Consider the following 18731-nt stretch of genomic DNA (forward strand, 5'->3'; position numbering starts at 1 on the left):
TGTTCCCTTTGGTTTCTGTGGCTGTTGGTTACTCTCACATTGTTTGACAGGTGCTTTTTACTTCGTGCAATTCAATTTACGCTCACTGCGTATTGACAGGATTTCTCAGCATCTCCAGCACTCAGTACGGGCGAAATCATTATAACTGAGAGAAATGATTACAATTTTTTCCTTTTTTAGCTTACAAGGTCGTTTTTTCTTGGTCCTTGTATTCCATAGTATCAATACTGCCGTTAACCGGAAATTTAAAGAGCTCGCCTCAAGAATACCAGCACAGGTAGTCAAAGCTTGCGAAAAATATTAGGCGATGTCTCGGCGACGTACGCCTTAGTCTGCAAGGAGGTAGGAAATCTGTTTTTGTGTAGATAGACTGGGCATCCAAGGAGGTGGAGTTTCACTATTATGTATGCGTGCTTGCGTGACTATTTTATACGCTGTGCCGGAAAGCTACAAGATTGGTGATTCACGGGCTCTTCGTACGAGGCCGAAAAATCCAATGCTGTCTAAATGAACCCTATGGGGAACCATAGAAAATTCAGAAATGCTTGTGCAATAGAATCTTGTTCCAAGTTCAAAAACGTTTAAAGCGGCGAAAATTATTTCGAAGGCCTTAGCACTGAGAATCGACACAAACGAGTATTAAATTGGGGCGTTGTGCAGCGCATATTTAGATTATTTGGCTCCAGTCATTGTGGCTGAACAATGACAGGACTCAGCCCTGCATGTGCAATCCTTATATCTTTGCGTGCTTGAATGAGAAAGAATTCTGAGCTACACGAGTGTTAGCCACCGAGTTCAAGGGGAGCTGCCACCTCGCAGATAACTCAGAGATAACTTATTCGAATTTGCTTGTGTGCGAGAACCGCTGAACTATGTATGGCGCTGACGGCGTTGTGCAAGTGCAACACATACGAATTGTTCTCTGTGGAATAATTACTTTTCAGCTGGGACGAGGGGCATTCATTCTAGGAACAAGCCGCTGTATATTATTTGTTAAAACAGTCCTCAGAATTAGGAATATGTTTATGTTCGTGCTATTCTCCTTCTTGTAATTCTGCTTTCTCCATTGTGCCTGTTTTCACAAACTGTCTACAAAAATTTAACATTTGTAACTGATGCACAACTTAATACTGTCTTGCAATATGTTCTTGTAATTTGCGACCATGGCTTCAGGCGACCTTGACCAGCGACTTCCACTAGTACAGTGGTGGAAATGGCTGAATAAGTTTTTGATATGTGTTTTGGAAATGTTAACTAGCCCCCCTCCCCCCCCCCCCCCTCCTCGCGCTCCCCCCCCTCCCTCCCTCCCCCCTCCTCAGCACGGCGCCCCGCTTCAACAAACGCCAAATTATGGGATCAAGCATCCTCCTATTCGATTCGCTGAACGAATAAAATAGCGCATTAGAAAATGGGATGCGCACACGGAACAATCACAAGAAAGATTACGGGACGGGCTCAAACTTGCAACTGAGGTCTATTCAAGGAATCGACATTTATACATATGCATGTCAGCACTGGCAACAAAGGGCATCAAAGGCAGATAGGGCGGATAAAAAACGAGATAACACTAGGTGGATTCAGGTCATCATGTTTTCGAGGAAACGTGCCTCTCTATTATAAAGTTTGATTGACGTGTCACTGATGCAATCTTTTCCTTTCCGTGGTTTTAGAGTGAGCGGAATCGGAGGGTAATAATTATAGGCTAATAATTGTTGTAATTAAAACAATTATTACCCTATAATTCCGCTCACTCTAAAACTACGATAAGGGCCATTGCCAAACAAATTATTGAGAAAGCTTTAAAAGGTCTTGTTCCCGTGCCATGCAAGACAGCTTTGATATGCAGGTATCAAGGTTGAAATAGGATGTATTCCCTGATGTGGTGCTGGCAGTGGTTGAAACGCTGGCAAAGAAATTGAAAGCTCCTCTAAATGTAAATACTCATATGTCCAACCAATCTAAGAGGCCAGTAGTTAGTTATATTGATTTTAATGGCTCAAAAGCAACAGAGGCTATGATGCGCCAAACACAAGGTTGGAGTTTTTGTTAAAAGTGAAGCTTTTTATGCTTAGAGTTTGTTTAAAACGCTGGCTTCCTTGAGAAACCTAAAAATACAAGAGATGTCAACCAGTGCTCGATCACCTGAAAGTAACATGGGGTGTAATGGGATGCTTTGCCTGTAAAATGTTGTAAAATATTTCTTTCTTAGTTCTTCTAGTTTGATACATGAAATTAAAATGTGGTTCACTGTGAGTTCAGCACCACACATGTCACAGAGAGGTTTGTTCTGCTTGGTTAGTAGAAATCTGTGCGTGAGGTGGGTGTGTCCAATGCGGAGTCGACATACAATAACTTCGGTAAAACGTTCTTGATGCCTACACGATTGCCATCCCCCTAAAATTGGCTTCACAGAATGTAGTTTGTTGTTTACGTGCTCTTGCCATGCAGCCTGCCACTTATTTCTGAGTTTACTGTAGATAAACTTTAAACAATCCCTGTACGGTTTATTTTCGTCTTTTTGGTCTATTTTCTTTCCTCACTTGCTTTATTTGGCCATTCCGGGCTTGTGCAGCGCATACATCTGCTTTCTCATTGCCCACAATTCCAACATGGCTAGGAACCCAGCTGAATTTAATGTTATGCTTTTGTTTTGTGATTTTAACTATGTTATGTATGATGTTTCCTATTATGGGTTCAGCAGCATTTCTGGAGTAAGAGGCCAGTAGTGATTCCGTACGTTCATGGGACCACACACAATCTCAAGAAAGTGGGTAACAGTGCACGTTAAAGATTCCCAGGTGGTCGGAATCAATCCAGAGACCTCCACTGCGGCACCCCTTTCTCTGTTTCTTGTTTCACTCCTACTCTCCTCCCTTCCCTTACGGCGCAGCTCAGGTGTCCGCAGAGATATGTGAGACAGATACTGCGCCATTTTCTTTCCTCAAAAAACCAATTTACCAATTTACCAATTTTTAACAAACGCGGCGTCCCACTCGTTTTCTCAGCACCCTGCAAGCTGAGTCACCTGTGTGCCCGCATCGGAAGACATGCTTCCAGCAAGAAGAAAACTGAGTGCGGCGTGAAACATAAGAACCGCTATGTGGACTGCCAGGTTGGCGTAATATATCAGATTTCATTAACATATGGCAACGTTTACATAGGACAGACAAGCCGCTGTATCAATATCCGCACTGGTGAGCACGAAAGGTCTATTGAAAGCAAGAAGCAGCTTCACTTACCTTTACGTTGCCTAGAACACAAATCTATGCCTCTCCTGACACAAGTCAAGATTCTACGCAAGTGCACAGAACTTCTCGATGTGGTGGTGGAAAACATTTATTTACAGATAAACTTCGGGAGGTGAGGTATGAGCTGACCCAGAGGGGCCCAGCCCTCACAAGTACTCGGTGGAGGTCCCTAGTTCGGGACCCCAGTGGCGTCGGCCGCTGCCTGTGCTCGCGCGACCAGGGCCCGTTGGGCCTGCAGGTCAGAGCAGCCGAGCAGGGTCGCCTTCCAGTCCTCCCGGGTTGGGCTGGGGTGAGGGGGGATAACAGGGTTGGAGGGGCAGGCCCACACCATGTGGTAGATGTCCGAAGACTTCTCCGCACAGTGCGGACAGCTGCCAGAGAAAGAAGGGTGAAAGTGTTTTAGAGCTGCCGGGCACGGCAAAGTATTTGTATATAGGCGAAGCAGAAGCCGCTCCTCCGCCTTTGAGAGACCTTTACACGGGCGGGGATAAAGACTATGGCCAGATTGATAAAGTAAAGAAATGTCTTTAAACGAGTAAGCTGGAGTGAATTCGAGTTCCTGATCGTCGGGGTCGGAGGGGAATGTCCGGTGAGAGAGCGCGCGTGCGGCGGCGTCAGCTGCCTCATTTCCCCCAAGGACCATATGAGCAGGAGCCAAAACGATACGCCGGTGAGCGGGCTCCCCGGTATAGACGCTGTTTTGGAGAATGCGGTAGGCTAGATACGGTACCCAGCCCTGGTCGACGTTCCGATATGCCCCTCGCGAGTGGGAAATAATTGTTTTTGAATTGGAATGAGATGCAGCCAAAGCAATGGCGACCTCCTCCGCGTGTGTTATGTCACGGGCTCGGAAAGTAAGGCCGTTCACTGTTTTGGATTCGTGGACGACTGCGGCCGTGAACCATCCCCCATGGTGGGGGCCGGAGGCATCCACGTAGAATACGCCGGGTTTCGATCCATAGTGGCGGGCCAGGGCTTCCGCCTGCGCCAGGCGCCGGCCATTATGGTCCTCACGGTTCATGTTCGCGGGAAGAGGGCGCACGTGGAGGGCGCATCTCCACTGGGATGGAATACGTACGCGCTCTTCCATGAGAGTGGTGTGTTGGATGTGTAGTCGGGCAAGAAGGCGGCGACCCGACGATGTCTTCGAGAAACGTGTGTATTGGTTGGTCAAGTGAGCTTCCCGGAGCTCCCGAAATGTGTTCACCATGCCCAGCCCCAGGAGGCGCTTGTTGGAGGTGGTCACGGGGAGGTCCAGAGCCCGCTTAATAATTTTGCGGAGGATGACTGCGAGTGAATCCTCGTCTTGCTTCCGCAGGTGGAGTTATGGAGTCGAATATAGAATTCGACTGGTTACAAATGCATGCGCCAGCCGCAAGGCGTCCTTACATCGTAACCCCCCGCGCTTGTTAGAAACCCGGCGGACTATGCGGCCCACCTGGTCCCCCACCTGACGGAGTTTGACCAATGTTGTTTCTGACCGTCTGTCTTGATGTATAAAGAGCCCCAGTACCCGGACTTCGATTTTTTCAGGGATTGGACCTGTCTCAAGAGACAATGAAATTTTGGCTGTGCACTTTGGTGAGGGGCGTATGTGCACAAATTCAGACTTTTGGGTGGAGCATTGGAGGCCGCAGCGGCGAGCATAACGGTCCACTATGGTCGCCGCCTCCTGCAGGTTGGCCTCAATGTCTCCAAGGCAACCCTGTGTGGCCCACAGGGTGATGTCATCGGCGTACAGCGCATGCTGTACACCGGTGACAGCGCCCAGCTGGGCCGGTAGGCGCATCATAGCCAGATTGAATAAAAGGGGAGAGAGCACCGCGCCCTGTGGTGTACCCCTGGTTCCTAAATGAAAAGGGCCATGTTCCTTATCCTGGATTCGAATGTAAGATTGTCTGTCTGTCAAAAATTGCCGAATGTATTGAAAGGCGTTTCTGCCGCAGTAAGTTTGAGAGAGGTGGGTGAGAATGATCTCGTGGGTAACGTTGTCGAATGCTCCCTTCAAATCCAAGGCGAGTACGACCTTGTCATTGTGAGCGCATTCGACGGGGTCAAGGACAGCCCGTCTGAGTTGTAGCAGGAAATCCTGTGCAGATCTCTCTGGGCGAAACCCGAACATGGTGTCTGCGAAAAGATGTTTGGATTCCATGAACTCGGACAGCCTGTCGCGTACCATCCTCTCCATGAGTTTGCCCACACAAGAAGTCGGAGAGATGGGGCGGAGGTTGTCCGTGTTGATGGCCTTTCCAGGTTTAGGAATGAAGGTGACCAGGGCGGTCTTCCAGTCGATGGGGAGTGGTACTTCCCCAAGCCAGATTGAGTTAATGTAATTCAGTAAAGACAAATATGTCGGGTCGGGGAGGTTGGCTAACAACTTGACTGTAATTTTGTCCCGACCCGGAGCGGTGCCACGTTTCATTTTTGCCAGGGCCGCCCTCAGGTCATGGAGCTGGAACGGTTGATCCAGCTCAACGTTCTCAGAACCTGCATTAGAGTACGCCGGCCCGCGGGGGTCCTGGGTGGTGCACAAGTACTGGTCCCGGAGCTTGTGCGCCAACTGAGTTGTGTTGCCCTGAAAGCTGTGTATGGCTCTTTGGAGGTGTTTTTGAGTTTCCGTGCGTGTTTGCGTGGGGTCAATTAGTGCGCGAAAAAGTCGCCACGTGTTCCGGCTGGACATTTGCCGCGCGGCCGTGTTGCATCGTGCCACCCAGTTGGAGTCGGCGAGTTGGGCCGCATACTCAGGCGCTCGTTGAGTGAGCTCGGCGATGCGAGCTTTAAGTTTCCGGTTGTGCTTCTGCCGACGCCACCGACGGACGAGGCAATGCCGGGCCTCCCAGAGGTGGAGCAGGTGGTTGTCCACATCAGAAACCGCCTCTGAGAGCTGAATTTGAGTTTCGGAGGAGCGAACGCTAGAGACCAATTGTTCTGACCAAGACTGGTAGCCTTGTTCACGTATTGGTGTGGCAGTGTTATAATTTGCCTGAACTTGGTCCAATCTGGGAGTCGGACTTGGGTTGTTGGTCGCGCGAAAGGATAGGTCCTAATCGTAATGTTCAGGAGGCAGTGGTCGCTGCCGAGGGTTTCCTCGGTGTTGACCCAGTCTGCATACTGAATGTTGTGGGTGAAGGTCAAGTCCGGACACGTATCCCTTGTCACGGAGTTGCCTATACGAGTTGGATGGATAGGGTCAGTGTGAAGAGTGAGGCCCAACGTTGACGCAAGCTCCGCCAACTTGCGTCTCCGCTTCTCTTCACGGCAGTAACCCCACATCCGAGAGGGAGCGTTGAAATCGCCCACAATCAGGAGGGGGTCCCGACCCGCAACTCTCAGCGCGCGGCTAAAGAGGTCCGCGAATGATACATTCGGCAATTTCGGATTGCAGTATATATTGAGTATGTGTAACGGTGGGTCCTGCTTGCGGAGTGGGAGGGGGGTCACCATTACGTAGGAGTATTCAGGTTGCATGTCTAAGTCGACCTGGTTGGCTGTATAATTTCTATGAACGCAGAGACAAGACGAGGGGTCCTGCTGGAACGTCGTATAATTTGTTAGTGTGGCGCCTTTCCCTGGCTCTTGGAGGGCAACCACCGCTTGTAAATGCTCAAAGGTTGATAGGAAAAGCCGGAGGTCGGCGCGCTTGGAACGGGACCGGAGCCCCCGACAGTTCCATTGAGTAATCGTAATGGGGGAAGCCGATTTGGAAAGGGGGGAGCGCCTACACCGAGGGTGTCCCGCCATACTCAGATTTTGACGTGATAGGTGGTAGTGAGGCTGCCCCCGAGCCAGATACTAGGGGCTGAAGCTCAGCACCTGGAAGGGGGCAGCTGTCTTCGTCATCGTCGAGGTCATTGACTCGCCGGGATAATCTAGAGGGCCGACCAGATACGTCCTTAAGGGGAGCGGCTCTGCGAGAAAAGCGGGGGTTACTCGCGACGTGTTGAGCGATCATAGAGGGGATAGCCTCCATGACTCGAGCTATAAGGCGTTCCATCGCTGTCTCCAACAAGGTGTCAAATTTGGCATTGAGACGGGCTTCGAGTTCAGCAAGGGAAGGTTCCATAGCCGGTGTCGCCGCCGTCTCGCTCTCCATAGCCTCTGTGTCGGGGTTACTAGGGGGATGGGGAGTTGTTCTAGTCTCTAAGGCTTCAATTTTGGCAAGTAGCATCTCGTTTTGGGCCCGGAGAGAAGCTACAAGGTTGTGGAGCTCAGCGTCAGCCGCCGAGCGAGGGGCAGGGGAGAGGGGTGGGAGAAGGGGTAACCCTGCCTGAACCACTCACCGGTTTGCCATTTTTGACAGCGTTGGCCCAGGAACCGGCCGCGCCATTTTTGTCTTGGGAGCGGGCTTGCTTCTCCTGGCAGCCCTTGACGTCCTTCCCGCTGGTAGGCGTCTGTTGTTTTGAAGCGTCGCTGCCGACGCTACCAGGGTGATGTGGCTGCCTGCCCGTCACGCTGGATTTCCCGCCCTTAGGGGCGGCTGGCTTGTTGGGACGGTATTTTGCAGTGCAGTCGCGCGAGTCCGTGGCATGGCCACCACCACAAACTGCACACTTGGCCATACACTGGTGAGGGGCCCGCACCCCGTCTTTTATGGGTGCCTGCTGTCCACACAGGCCACACTTATCTTGTGCTGGGTTGGGGCAAGCGTCTGCCCGATGGCCGACAGTTCCACACAAGCTGCAGGCCGGAATAGTGCGCAAATACGGCTGCACTGAGACGATTTCAGAGTTGTAGTGGACGTATTTTGGCTTAACCGTGCCGGCAAAGGTGAGCCGGGCCTTGTTGGAGTTGCCGAACTTGCGGATATCCAGTAGAGTGCCGCTCCTCCACTGCACGCTAGGTTGAAGAGATTCGGACGTCTCATGGTTGGCCACCGTAATGACTCCATAACAGACGTCCTCTTCATGTTCCTTGAGATGGCCGGCGAGAGGCACATCTCCTATGGTCGATTTTATGGAAAAATCTCCCAGCAGACGGTCTGCGACGTGGGCGTTCCGGGTGCTGGCGAGGATCAAATTTTGGTCCTTGCATAAAAGGAGGCTCAACTCGGACGCCTTAGGCGCCCCGAGGAAAGCGCCGAACGCGGCACCGAGCTCGCCGTATTGAAAGACGTCCCGGATGGCCAATGACTTCCGGGGCTTTATGACGATGACAAAGTCGTCTAGGTTACATTTTGGTGAAGGCTTGGGCCTCCACTTGGTAACAGGGTTGCGGCCCTTTGGGCCGGCGTCCTTCGCCTTTTGCGAGGCGGGAGCTTGGCGGGTAGCAGCAGGCTTGTCGGTGGTTTGCGTGGCGTTCGCCGCTATCTTGGCCTCGCGTCTGAACCGGCGCTCAAGCAGACGCAGAAGATTTGCATTGCGGATCGAGTCCGCGGGTGCCGATTTGGGTTCCACAGTGACGGGAATGGTCGACCAAGACATGGCGTCCGGGTCATAGCCGCGTTGCAGAAGTGTTTCTTCCATCTTCCCGAAAGAAGCGACTCCCTCACAGCCGAACGCCGGCGCAGCCGTTAGGCTTATCGTCGGCGCCGGAGGCGGGAAGGAAAAACCGCGTTAAAATGTTTAAAAGGGGCCCGCCTATATGAATTTGGTGTCCACGGGTGCCGATGAACTTGCCGAATCCAAAGGGAGCGAAATTAATGGGATCCAATGACTTGAGTCGTGGCTCCTGTCAAAAAATGACGGAGCCGAAGCGCCACACGTCTTGCAGACGCCCGCCAGAGGGAGGCGCCCTCGTTAGTCTCAGAACTTCTCGAGACATATTTCATCAAAAAGAAAGGAAAAGGTTGCATCAGTGACACGTCAATCAAACTTTATATTAGAGAGGCACGTTTCCTCGAAAACATGATGACCTGAATCCACCTAGTGTTATCTCGTTTTTTATCCGCCCTATGTGCCTTTGATGCCCTTTGTTGCCAGTGCTGACATGCATATGTATAAATGTCGATTCCTTGAATAAACCTCAGTTGCTAGTTTGCGCCCGTCCCGTCTTCTTTCTTGTGATTGTTCCATGTGCGCATCCCATCTTCCTAATGCAATATGAACCAACCTGCCCAACCTCGCATCCTGATGAATAATATAGTGCATATTCAAAACAATTTCAAGCTATTATTGGGAATGGGCCTCCGAACCTAGTCACCAGTTTTGGGACTGAAGCATCTCAGCCTGCTGCCACTGTTGCGCAGAGGTGAGCGAAGGAACGGTCGAGGCGACGGTGAGTCAACGAACGTTTATGTACAGTGTGTACGAGGGCTTTACATGATAGGCACAAGGGTTGAGAGCGCAACTTGCCAGCACAAAGGAGAAGGGCGATGCCCAGGAGAGCTTTTCTCTGGCGTGATGGCTCGACTGCTACCCGTCTGCTGCTCCGGCTCAGCGCATCTCTGTTTTTGTAGCTTCCGGCGACGGTTGCAGCAGCCAGCGTTCGGATCCTCCAATCAGGTCACACCACTGGACACCGTTCGAATCGGACGAATGGTCGAGGGGTTTTCGGCCGTTGAAGGTTTGCAGCCTGGGAAGGGCGGCCGCAGAATCGTCGGTTGAGTCTCGAGCCGACGCTAATGAGGACAGGGGGAAGGAACTGCGCCGAGCGAGCCAGGATGACTTATGCTGGAAGTCTCGACATGCTCGAGAGCCCGGATTGCTTTGCGCAATGGCGGGCGCACGATGGTGGATTCCACAGAGGCCAGCGGAATGCGTGCTCAAGCACAACACTGTGTAGAATGTGATCTTAGGTTTCCGAACTGTTTTCGAATAATTGCGCGTACTTCGGACAAGGCACCCTGCTTGTTATCTTCAGCTGTTGTATAAAAACTAGAGGGCACTCAAACGTGGCCACACAGTATGCTTTTCCTGATCAGTGTGCGGGCCAAGAAGATTTGATTGGTTTGGTTTATGGGGGTTTAACGTCCCAAAGCGACTGAGGCCATGACAGACGCCGTAGTCAAGGGCTCCGGAAATTTCCACCACCTGGGGTTCTTTAACGTGCACTGTGCACTGACATCGCACAGCACACGCGCCTATAGAATTTCGCCGTAGAAGAAGGGTTCAGCACTGCGATGCAGTCCGTTTGTGTGGCGCCTTTATAAAGATCAAATGTATACCCTGCAGGACTAGGCCGCGTGGAACGGTTCAGAGAGGACAGGAAAGCCCTGCCTTGATACCCAGTGTCAGAGGCCACTGCTCTGAGCACACACATCTCTAATCAACTAAGATGTGCGAATAATTTGCATGGTATGGTCATCAGAGCCAAACGTAAAATTGTCTATGCGTATGACATGAATGTCTTAGGCTGATATTTTATTCACGTAATATTGCACACATACATTCATGGGTCATTTGGGAACTTGGGTATATGTGTGCAGCCCAGACAGCCACTCAGTGCACCGTGTAAATAATAAGTGGAACCCACTCGTACATCAATCTTGCGCACCATGTTATCTACTCAACGCCATAGTCCAATATGCCGGATGTTTCAGCGCGCACTTTCACAAATAGGCTACTGTGGTAAAAATGAGGCCTTTGCGGCACAGCAGTACTAGTGTTGCCGGACACCAGGAAGCCGGTAAATCATCTTAACTAGTCAGCTGGTTAAGTAATTTTAATAGTTAACTTTTTATCTAGTAGAGTTAAGCGCCTAGTTGCAATTAGAGGTAGTTACGCGGCCGTTAGTAATAGCCATATAAGTTTTCAGAATTTCGAAACCGCGACTACCCTCGTAGCTGTGGCTGGACGAAATTTCGCTGAACTGTGCGAAAATAACTGCGCTTTAGAAAGCATGCAGGCAAAGCGACCCTTCCTGTGCACGTAATTAATCAAGAAAGACAAATTTGTCGAGCCACAGCGGCAAGGGTAATGGTGTTTTCGAAACTGTTGCAGCTAATATGGCTATTACTAACGAGCGGCTGAAAATCGAGCCACAGGCGCAAAATTTAAGTCGCGTGGAAAAAAACTGGAGGTTTCTCCGGGGGTTTCATTTCCCGAATTGTGATGTGGGCGCATTTCTTTATGAGGACATGAGCGTAATCGTAGACATGATCTTTGCCCGAGACATTCAGAGGTTACTAGGTATGCTTGCGTATGTATTCTGTGTGAAAAGGCTTGAAGGTCTCTATAGCCTTCCCCGTTTTGTAGTTAAAGAATACTTTGTGGCAAATGTCTGACGTACCAGATAAGCACCACTTGCTCCGAACCAATGGGTTTTGTAGAGGATTGTATTCTGGGACGCGTACACTGCATCGCGCGTAAAAAAAATTGGCGCTTAAGTACAGGCGGAATCAATCATTGACACTTCTGTTAGTGAATAGATGTGAATGAGAAATCCTTGACCTTGAAATTCTCTGTTAACATTGGTGAAGCCATTCGACTACGTTCATTGCAAGGTAAAAGGCGTATGAAGCGAGCTGTATAATTGGTGTCTGTACACTCATAAGGTACTTTACATTCAGCTACCTCGAGAAAGTACAAGCGCAGAAATTGACAGGGGTGGTGATGTGCGCAAAAAGTTGGTTGAACTCTGTGGATTTCTGCCTCTTTCTTCTCATACAGCAGCGGGCGACTTCGAGGAGTACTGCAGGCCTGAGCCTAATCACGGTCCCTGCGGCGCCCACATTCCGAGGTGGGCCTTCAATGTGACCGCGGGCCAATGCGAGAAGTTCATCTACGGTGGTTGCGGAGGCAACAAGAACAACTACGGAAGCAGACAGGAATGTGAAGTTACCTGCCTGAGGCGTCGCGGTGAGTAAATTCCCGACTCTAAATAGTTTCTTGATGCTTAGAGATTAGAGAGAACTGAAAATATGAAAGTTGCTTAATTGATCTTTTAATTGATTCCTTACTACCGAAAATGATAATTTTATGGCTGTGTTTAGAAAACGTTAATTCAACCATAGATCTAATATTTACATTTTATTGCAGCATATCCAAGTGTAGCTAATGGAGCTCTCTTTAAATACCTAAAAAAGGGGGATAAGTATCGTTCATGAGGAAAGAAAGCCTTTTAGTGGCAAAATCTGAGAGAGTAGTGGAAAAATTCACAGAAATAACAAATACATTCAGTCAGAAAACAGAAATAATAGGTGTGTAGAACATACGTTTTAGGCACTCTTATCTCATAAACGAATATTCGAATTTGCTCAAATCTTCATGTTAAATTTTCCGCTCAGTAAAAAAACTATGATTTGCTAGCGCGAAGCTGTCTGGGCTATATCGAAATGCCGTGCAAAGATCGACGTCTGGCCGTTTGAAAGAAAACACAGTCCGCTGCAGCAGTGGTGGCAGAGAATCTTCCAGAATATATCTAGTACACCTCGAGAGACACGCAAAAAGCAGCGAATCTTCACGGCAAGGTCGAAAACACAAGAAACTCAATCAATCAATCAATCAATCAATCAATCAATCAATCAATCAGTGAATCGGTCAGTTAGTCAGTCAGTCGGTCAATTGGTCGGTCAGTCAAGCAATCGCTTTTATTACAGTGCCCAGGAACATCCCGTCGGTCTTGGGGCTGGTGCACTAATAACTGAGTGGTAATAACTGAGCGCTAATAACAGAGTTTTAATAAGCAAAATAGTGCTCGATAGAATATAATACAACATATAATACAAGAAACGGATATGATCAGAACTGCAGCTCGAAATACGACAGAGTACACAGTGAATTTTATATATATTGCCACGTACTCGGTATTCATGAAGAGAGCGAAAAGATTTCAAAAGAGACTATTTACGGGGCTGACTGAATGAATGTCTGACGGGGCTGACTGAAGAACTGAATGTCTCGGCGGCGGCGTTGCTACTAGCGGGCTCGACTGTCGACGAGCACAATGCCTGCCGCCGTCGGCAGCGCTCAGTTTAAAGCTGACAAAGAACCATCGAGTTAAGGTGCCATAGCAACCACAGCAATCTGGACCAAAGCGAAAGGAGCCTTGCGTGGCTATGATAATTCGAGATAATTCTCGTCGCATCTCGAGCCACAAGCAAATGATAAAGCCCAGTGACAGCGGCTTAGCGCTTGAACAAACAGTACAAAGATTCGTGGCAACTGCTTCTATTACAAGACAAGCATGTAGTAATATAAGATAACATCTAGGAAAAAATGTAACGGAGGAATATAGCAGAAGATTAAAAGCTTAATAGAAGTTTCTCCGAAATATCTACCTTGACTTTGCGGTCTTGACTTAAAAGGAGGTACAGCACTGGTTTCCAGCACGCCGTATCAAGGAATGGGCAAATGTAGCATACAATGTAGCTTACAAATGTCGCTTACAATGTAGATTTTTCACAAAAGGCGCATAACGCGCAGTTAATTATACCGAGATGTTCTCAATTTGCATTCTATGCTTCCAGAACGTCTGCTATTGGTTTTTGATGCTACATCAAGAGATATGGAAAAGCCTAGGTATTCTTGTGAGTTTTTGCAGGATACAAAATTTTTGTGTAGCTCGCAAGCTCCGCACATTCAGTACCCCGTAGAGAAGTTTAAACAGAAAGGTTATGACGACTTTCCTGCGTCTAGAGTTAAAGGTTCTTTCAGAGATAAGTTGGGAAGGTGGAAGACAGTGAGTTTGAATACTTTTTCTTCTAGAATACAGGCGTTTATTCATGGCCCGGAAATTCAACTGAACTTGTTTTATGCGATCTTTTGTTAGACTGGCAATTGTTCCATGTGACGGACACATATTTTTATTCTGGACGACATAAAAAGCAATAAAATTTCTTAATTGTTTCTGGACTTCTAACTTATCCGCATACGCGAGTCTCTGCACCGATGATTTGCAACGAGTTTCGGGTGGTGCGGTTTGCGTGTGCACAGAAGCCAAGCGGCGAGTGAAAAAACTACTCCGAGGTCGCGCATTTCATCCGCGCGAAAAAGCAATTCACCAGATATCTGATATAGCATTATATGTTAAATATATACAATGATGTATTACAAATAATTATATATTGTTAATGAGAATTCAGAGTTTGATACATTTGAATTTTTTGCAGCATCCGAGGAGCTGTGGTCAGCAGCCATCAAAAAGCGTCCGCCTCATAAAAGAGGTAAGAGAACCTTATGCTTCAGTCGGCCCCCAAATCCTCGAATTATTACGCTGGTAAGCTTGTACACAGAACGACATGATTTCTTTTCAACCTAACTATAAGATTTGTATTTCATTTTTCTCATTATCTCTTGTGCGAGTTCTCAGATTGAAATTATTTGACACGAGCGTTCTTATGCAATTTATATGCGCTCACTGCATATTAAAGAGTATTTCTTAGCACCTCTCGAAGTCAATCCGGGCGAAATGAGTATAACTTAGGGAAACGTTCACAATTTTTCAAATTTTTTGGCACAGAACTTCGTTTTTTAGTCCTTCTATTGCAAAATATCAACACTGCCATTTAAAGAAAATTTTCAGTGCTCGCCTCATGGTTACGAGGCCAGCTAGTAAAAGCTTGCGAACAGTGCTTGGCGATATCTTAGAAACGGATGCATAGTCTTAGTTACAAGACTAATGCGTACTCAGAAGGAGGAAACTTACTTAGAGGGAGGCAGAAAGCTTCTTTTTCGTAGACAGACTGCGCATCCGAGGGAGCTGTAGTTTCTCTAATATGTGTGAGTGCTTGCGCGACTATTTTGTGCATTGCGCCGTAGTGCTCCGAGGTAAGTGAGTCACGGATGCTAAGCACGGGGCTAGAGCGTCCAATGCCGACCATTCGGCACCTATGATGATCCACGGGAAATTCAGAAATGCTTTTGCATTGAAATATCACTGCAAGCTCAAGAACTGGAAAAGTGGCGAAACTTATCTTGACGGTCTTAGCACTGAGAAGGGCTAGAGGCGTATTTTAATTTTTAGTCATGGTGCAGGCCATCCCTGTCAGTTTGACTGAACAATGAAAGGCCTAAGCCATGCATGAGCAACGCTTAAATTATTGCGTGCTCTAAGGTGTCGGGATTACCAGCTACACCATTATAGGCCGCCGAGTTCATGGGGAGCTGCCACCTCACACTACAAATAACTTCATCAAATTTACTTTTTTGATGTGTGCGAATGGCTTTGCAACAAGTGGTGCTGGCGGAATTGCGCAACTGAAACATGCACGAATTGTTCTCCCTGGAATAATAACTTTTAAACTGACACGAGGGGCATTCAGTCTAGGAACAGGCTGCTGTAGATCTTATTTCATTTATTAAAGGAGTTGTCAGAATTAAGAATACGCTAATGTTCGTGCTATTCTCCTCATTGGAATTCTGCCATCTTCACTGTGCCTGTTTTCAAAAACTCTCTACAAAAATTTAGCATTTGTAACTGATACAGAACTGAATACTTTATTGCAATATTTTCTTGTAATTTCCAACCTTGTCTTCAGGAAAGCTTGACGTGCGACTTCCACGAACACATTGGTGGCAATGCCTCAATAACTTTTTATATGTGTTTTAGAAGTGTTAACTAGGCCCCAACTTCTCCACCTTGCCTCACCACAACAAACTCCGTGCTCTACTGCCTAAAACATAGAGAATAAATAGAAACTTATGCTTCATTCGAAACAAACAACACAGTAAGTGTGAAAAGCGAAGTAGAATCTTCGGGATAAAATTCACCAGAATTCCGATTATTTCTTGTGATCCTTATACATCGAAAGAGACTCAAAGGTGTATGCGGTCTTCCGCTATATACAATAGTGACCTTAAAATCTTTTCGAGGGGTAGAAAATGTGGCCAGATGGCCAGGAACATTTACAACGGCACGATGGTTGCCTCAGCATTCCCCTCCGAGGATCAGGTCTTTGCAGCAGTGCGGCAGAACAACAAAAGTGTTAACAAAAGCAGAGTTGGCAATGGTGACTCGAGCAGTGCACCTTCCGACAGGCGTCACGAGTTGACCGTCAGCAGTGCGAATCGGAGGTCCATCCCATTCTGTTTTCACCTTGCTGAGGCGATGCGCGAGGTGCTTGCTTATGATCGAAAAGTCCGCGCGCGATGTCCTCTGACATCGCATTCGGTTTCCCGCCAAGTTTAAGTAGCGCACGCTAGAAAGGAGCGTTGCGGGTCGATTTTTACAGTGGCCCAATGTGCGGCAGTGGTGCAGAGGAGGAGGGGGAATAACTATCTTTTACGGGTATCAGAGAGCCTATTGCGTGTATGTCTAGTCTAGGTCTACCGCTCTCCGGTCTGTTCCAGCTATTGTTCCTGCTTTTGAAAGATTCTTAGAGAATGAATGGTTCCTATCGCATGGCACGGTTTAATATGAGGCTTGTTTATGTCGCTCGTCTCGAGTACATCTTATTCCCATGCGATGTCTCCAAAGAACAAACTCAGTCACAACGAAAATAACGAAGCTTTACTGTACAAGCTCCATGACTCACCACAAGTGAAAACGATTCCGCAGTTGGAATATATTTCGGAAATAAAGTAATGATGTCAATTTAATGGAACATTTTCACTAAATCCTTCGTAGCTAGCTTCAACGGTCTTAATAAGCTCTGAAGCTAGGAACCACATTTTGCACGTATTCTCTCCAACTAAGTTACTCTTTACCCCTTCATAATTTGTTGATTGCAGCCTTAGGTGTGCCGTTTAATTTTCAACAAGCGATGCAATTCGCAAGTTGCCGTAGTAAGCAAAGGTCTCACCAAATGCAAGGAGACAAAAGAAAAGATAGGAAAAGAATAAATAAAAAAAAGTCTTCTGAAGATACTTTCGAGCTAAAATGCGGGAGACAAGGAGTTTTTCAAGCCCAGACAGTGCACTGCGCGTATGTAGCGCAATGAGGCTGTGCGCCTGATATTTGTAACGTATAACGGCAAGTGATGCCTTTTCCTGCAACCTTGTATGGACACGAAGTGCATATGTCTGGAAAAATATTTTTAGCGGACTACTATGAGGACCAGGGACGTTTTGTGTTCAGGAGGTCGATAAATTTTAAGGAGATTGTAATTCCCCACTTTTAAGAAATTTCACTTCTCGAAAACTGCCCTTTTTTGTGTTTGTCGCAAAACCTTGCCTATTTTTCGCCCCCCCCCCCCTTCCCCTTTTGCGGTTTCCCTGGAAAATATTTCTCACGGCTGGACAATTGTATTGAGGAAGAGTCATGTTCCACATCATCAGCCTGGCTTCGCCCACTGCAGGGAAAAGGCCTTTCCCATCTCTCAACAAGGAACCCTGTCAACTAGAGGTGGCCACCCTATCCCCGTAAACTTCTTAACCTCATGAAAGAGCACCGAGGTTTGAATCCCGGTGCTGTGCAATTCTCCGTCTGACTGAAAAAAAGACACTGGAATTGCATAACGAGGCTTGCGGTGCGTCGTTATCTCGATGACCAGAACCGACAACGAACTTCCTCAGCAGAGCAGGATTTGGCCACCCTGGTGTAGTACTTGGTCACAGCCGCCTATAAACAAAACAAACTCCTTGAGGAAGAGTAGGATGTTCTAGATTAAGTTTTTATTAAGGCTCATATTTCTTTTTGAAGTTATTCCCGTAATATGTGATTGTCATGAGATATAAATGCTGCCGGTTTTCTTCGAAGTTGCACATGTAAAAATACATTTTTGTAAAAATACATAAAATTTTTGTAAATTGTTATATGTGAGGCCGGTTCCCCTCCCTCATATCTTTCGTATAACCTAGGTAACAACAGCAAAGATAATAATACCAAATGTAACTTCGCTGGAACTTTCCTCTCGTATTTATATTGCCGAAACAGTCGCAAGCAGAAAAACAGTCACGCGGACTAAAAAAAAAACTAACTGAACGGTTACCACTACGTAACGCGAGATTCAACGACAGCTCTGAAGGCATTTATATTGTACGATATGTTAAGGCAGGGAATATGAGAGCCACTTCGTATCTTTATAGTTATAGAGATCTCTTTAAATTTTCCACACACACACCGTTTTTCGACAAGCTGCTCTCTCCAGTCTGCCGCTTTAGGCACGCGCCGTCACTGCCGCTGAGCCTTATCTTGGGCGGCCATACCTGCCTCCTCCTTACACGGTAACCATCCTCTCTCCAGAACCACTACCCATAAGGTGGCTGCCGTGGCTACCCCTCTTCGCTAGCGCATTCCTACGTTCTGGCCATAGCATACTCTTTCCACTGGAACCAAACCTCTCTCTCTCTCCGGTTACGCATTCCTAAGCTCTCGCCATACCGTTCTCCTTCTACAGTAGCCATCTTCTTGTCGGCTATTTTTTGGCTGTCGCGGATTCTCTCCTTCCACGGTAGCCACCCTGCTGATGTTTCCCTTGGTAACCACTTTCTGGTTACGCATTATTCCACACGTCATTTACTCCTCTTTCAACGATTACCACCCTCCGAGTGGCTCTCATGGCAACCACTCACCAGTTTCTCCGTCCACTACTACTACTACTACTACTACTACTACTACTACTACTACTACTACTACTACTACTACTACTACTACTACTACTACTACTACTACTACTACTACTACTACTACTACTACTACTACTACTACTACTGCTGATGCTGCTAC

General features: G+C 47.6%; 1 protein-coding gene and 1 pseudogene across 1 annotated transcript in view; one reads left to right on the forward strand and one right to left on the reverse strand.

The window, feature by feature from the left end:
- Positions 1–3417: 3417 nt before the first annotated feature.
- LOC149333114 (uncharacterized) lies at positions 3418–5606 on the reverse strand (annotated as a pseudogene).
- Positions 5607–9586: 3980 nt separating this feature from the next.
- Positions 9587–18731, forward strand: part of LOC149333115 (kunitz-type serine protease inhibitor 6-like) — a 37319-nt gene continuing 28174 nt past the window's right edge. Inside the window, exons 1-3 of the mRNA XM_089557645.1 lie at positions 9587–9749; positions 11795–11983; positions 14236–14289. Coding sequence (XP_089413771.1) covers positions 9587–9749; positions 11795–11983; positions 14236–14289 — 406 coding nt within the window. The remainder of the gene's footprint in view (positions 9750–11794; positions 11984–14235; positions 14290–18731) is intronic.

The sequence above is a fragment of the Amblyomma mixtum genome, chromosome 8, assembly GCF_055824585.1.
Source record: "Amblyomma mixtum isolate Tamu chromosome 8, ASM5582458v1, whole genome shotgun sequence".
Classification (NCBI taxonomy): Eukaryota; Metazoa; Arthropoda; class Arachnida; order Ixodida; family Ixodidae; genus Amblyomma; species Amblyomma mixtum.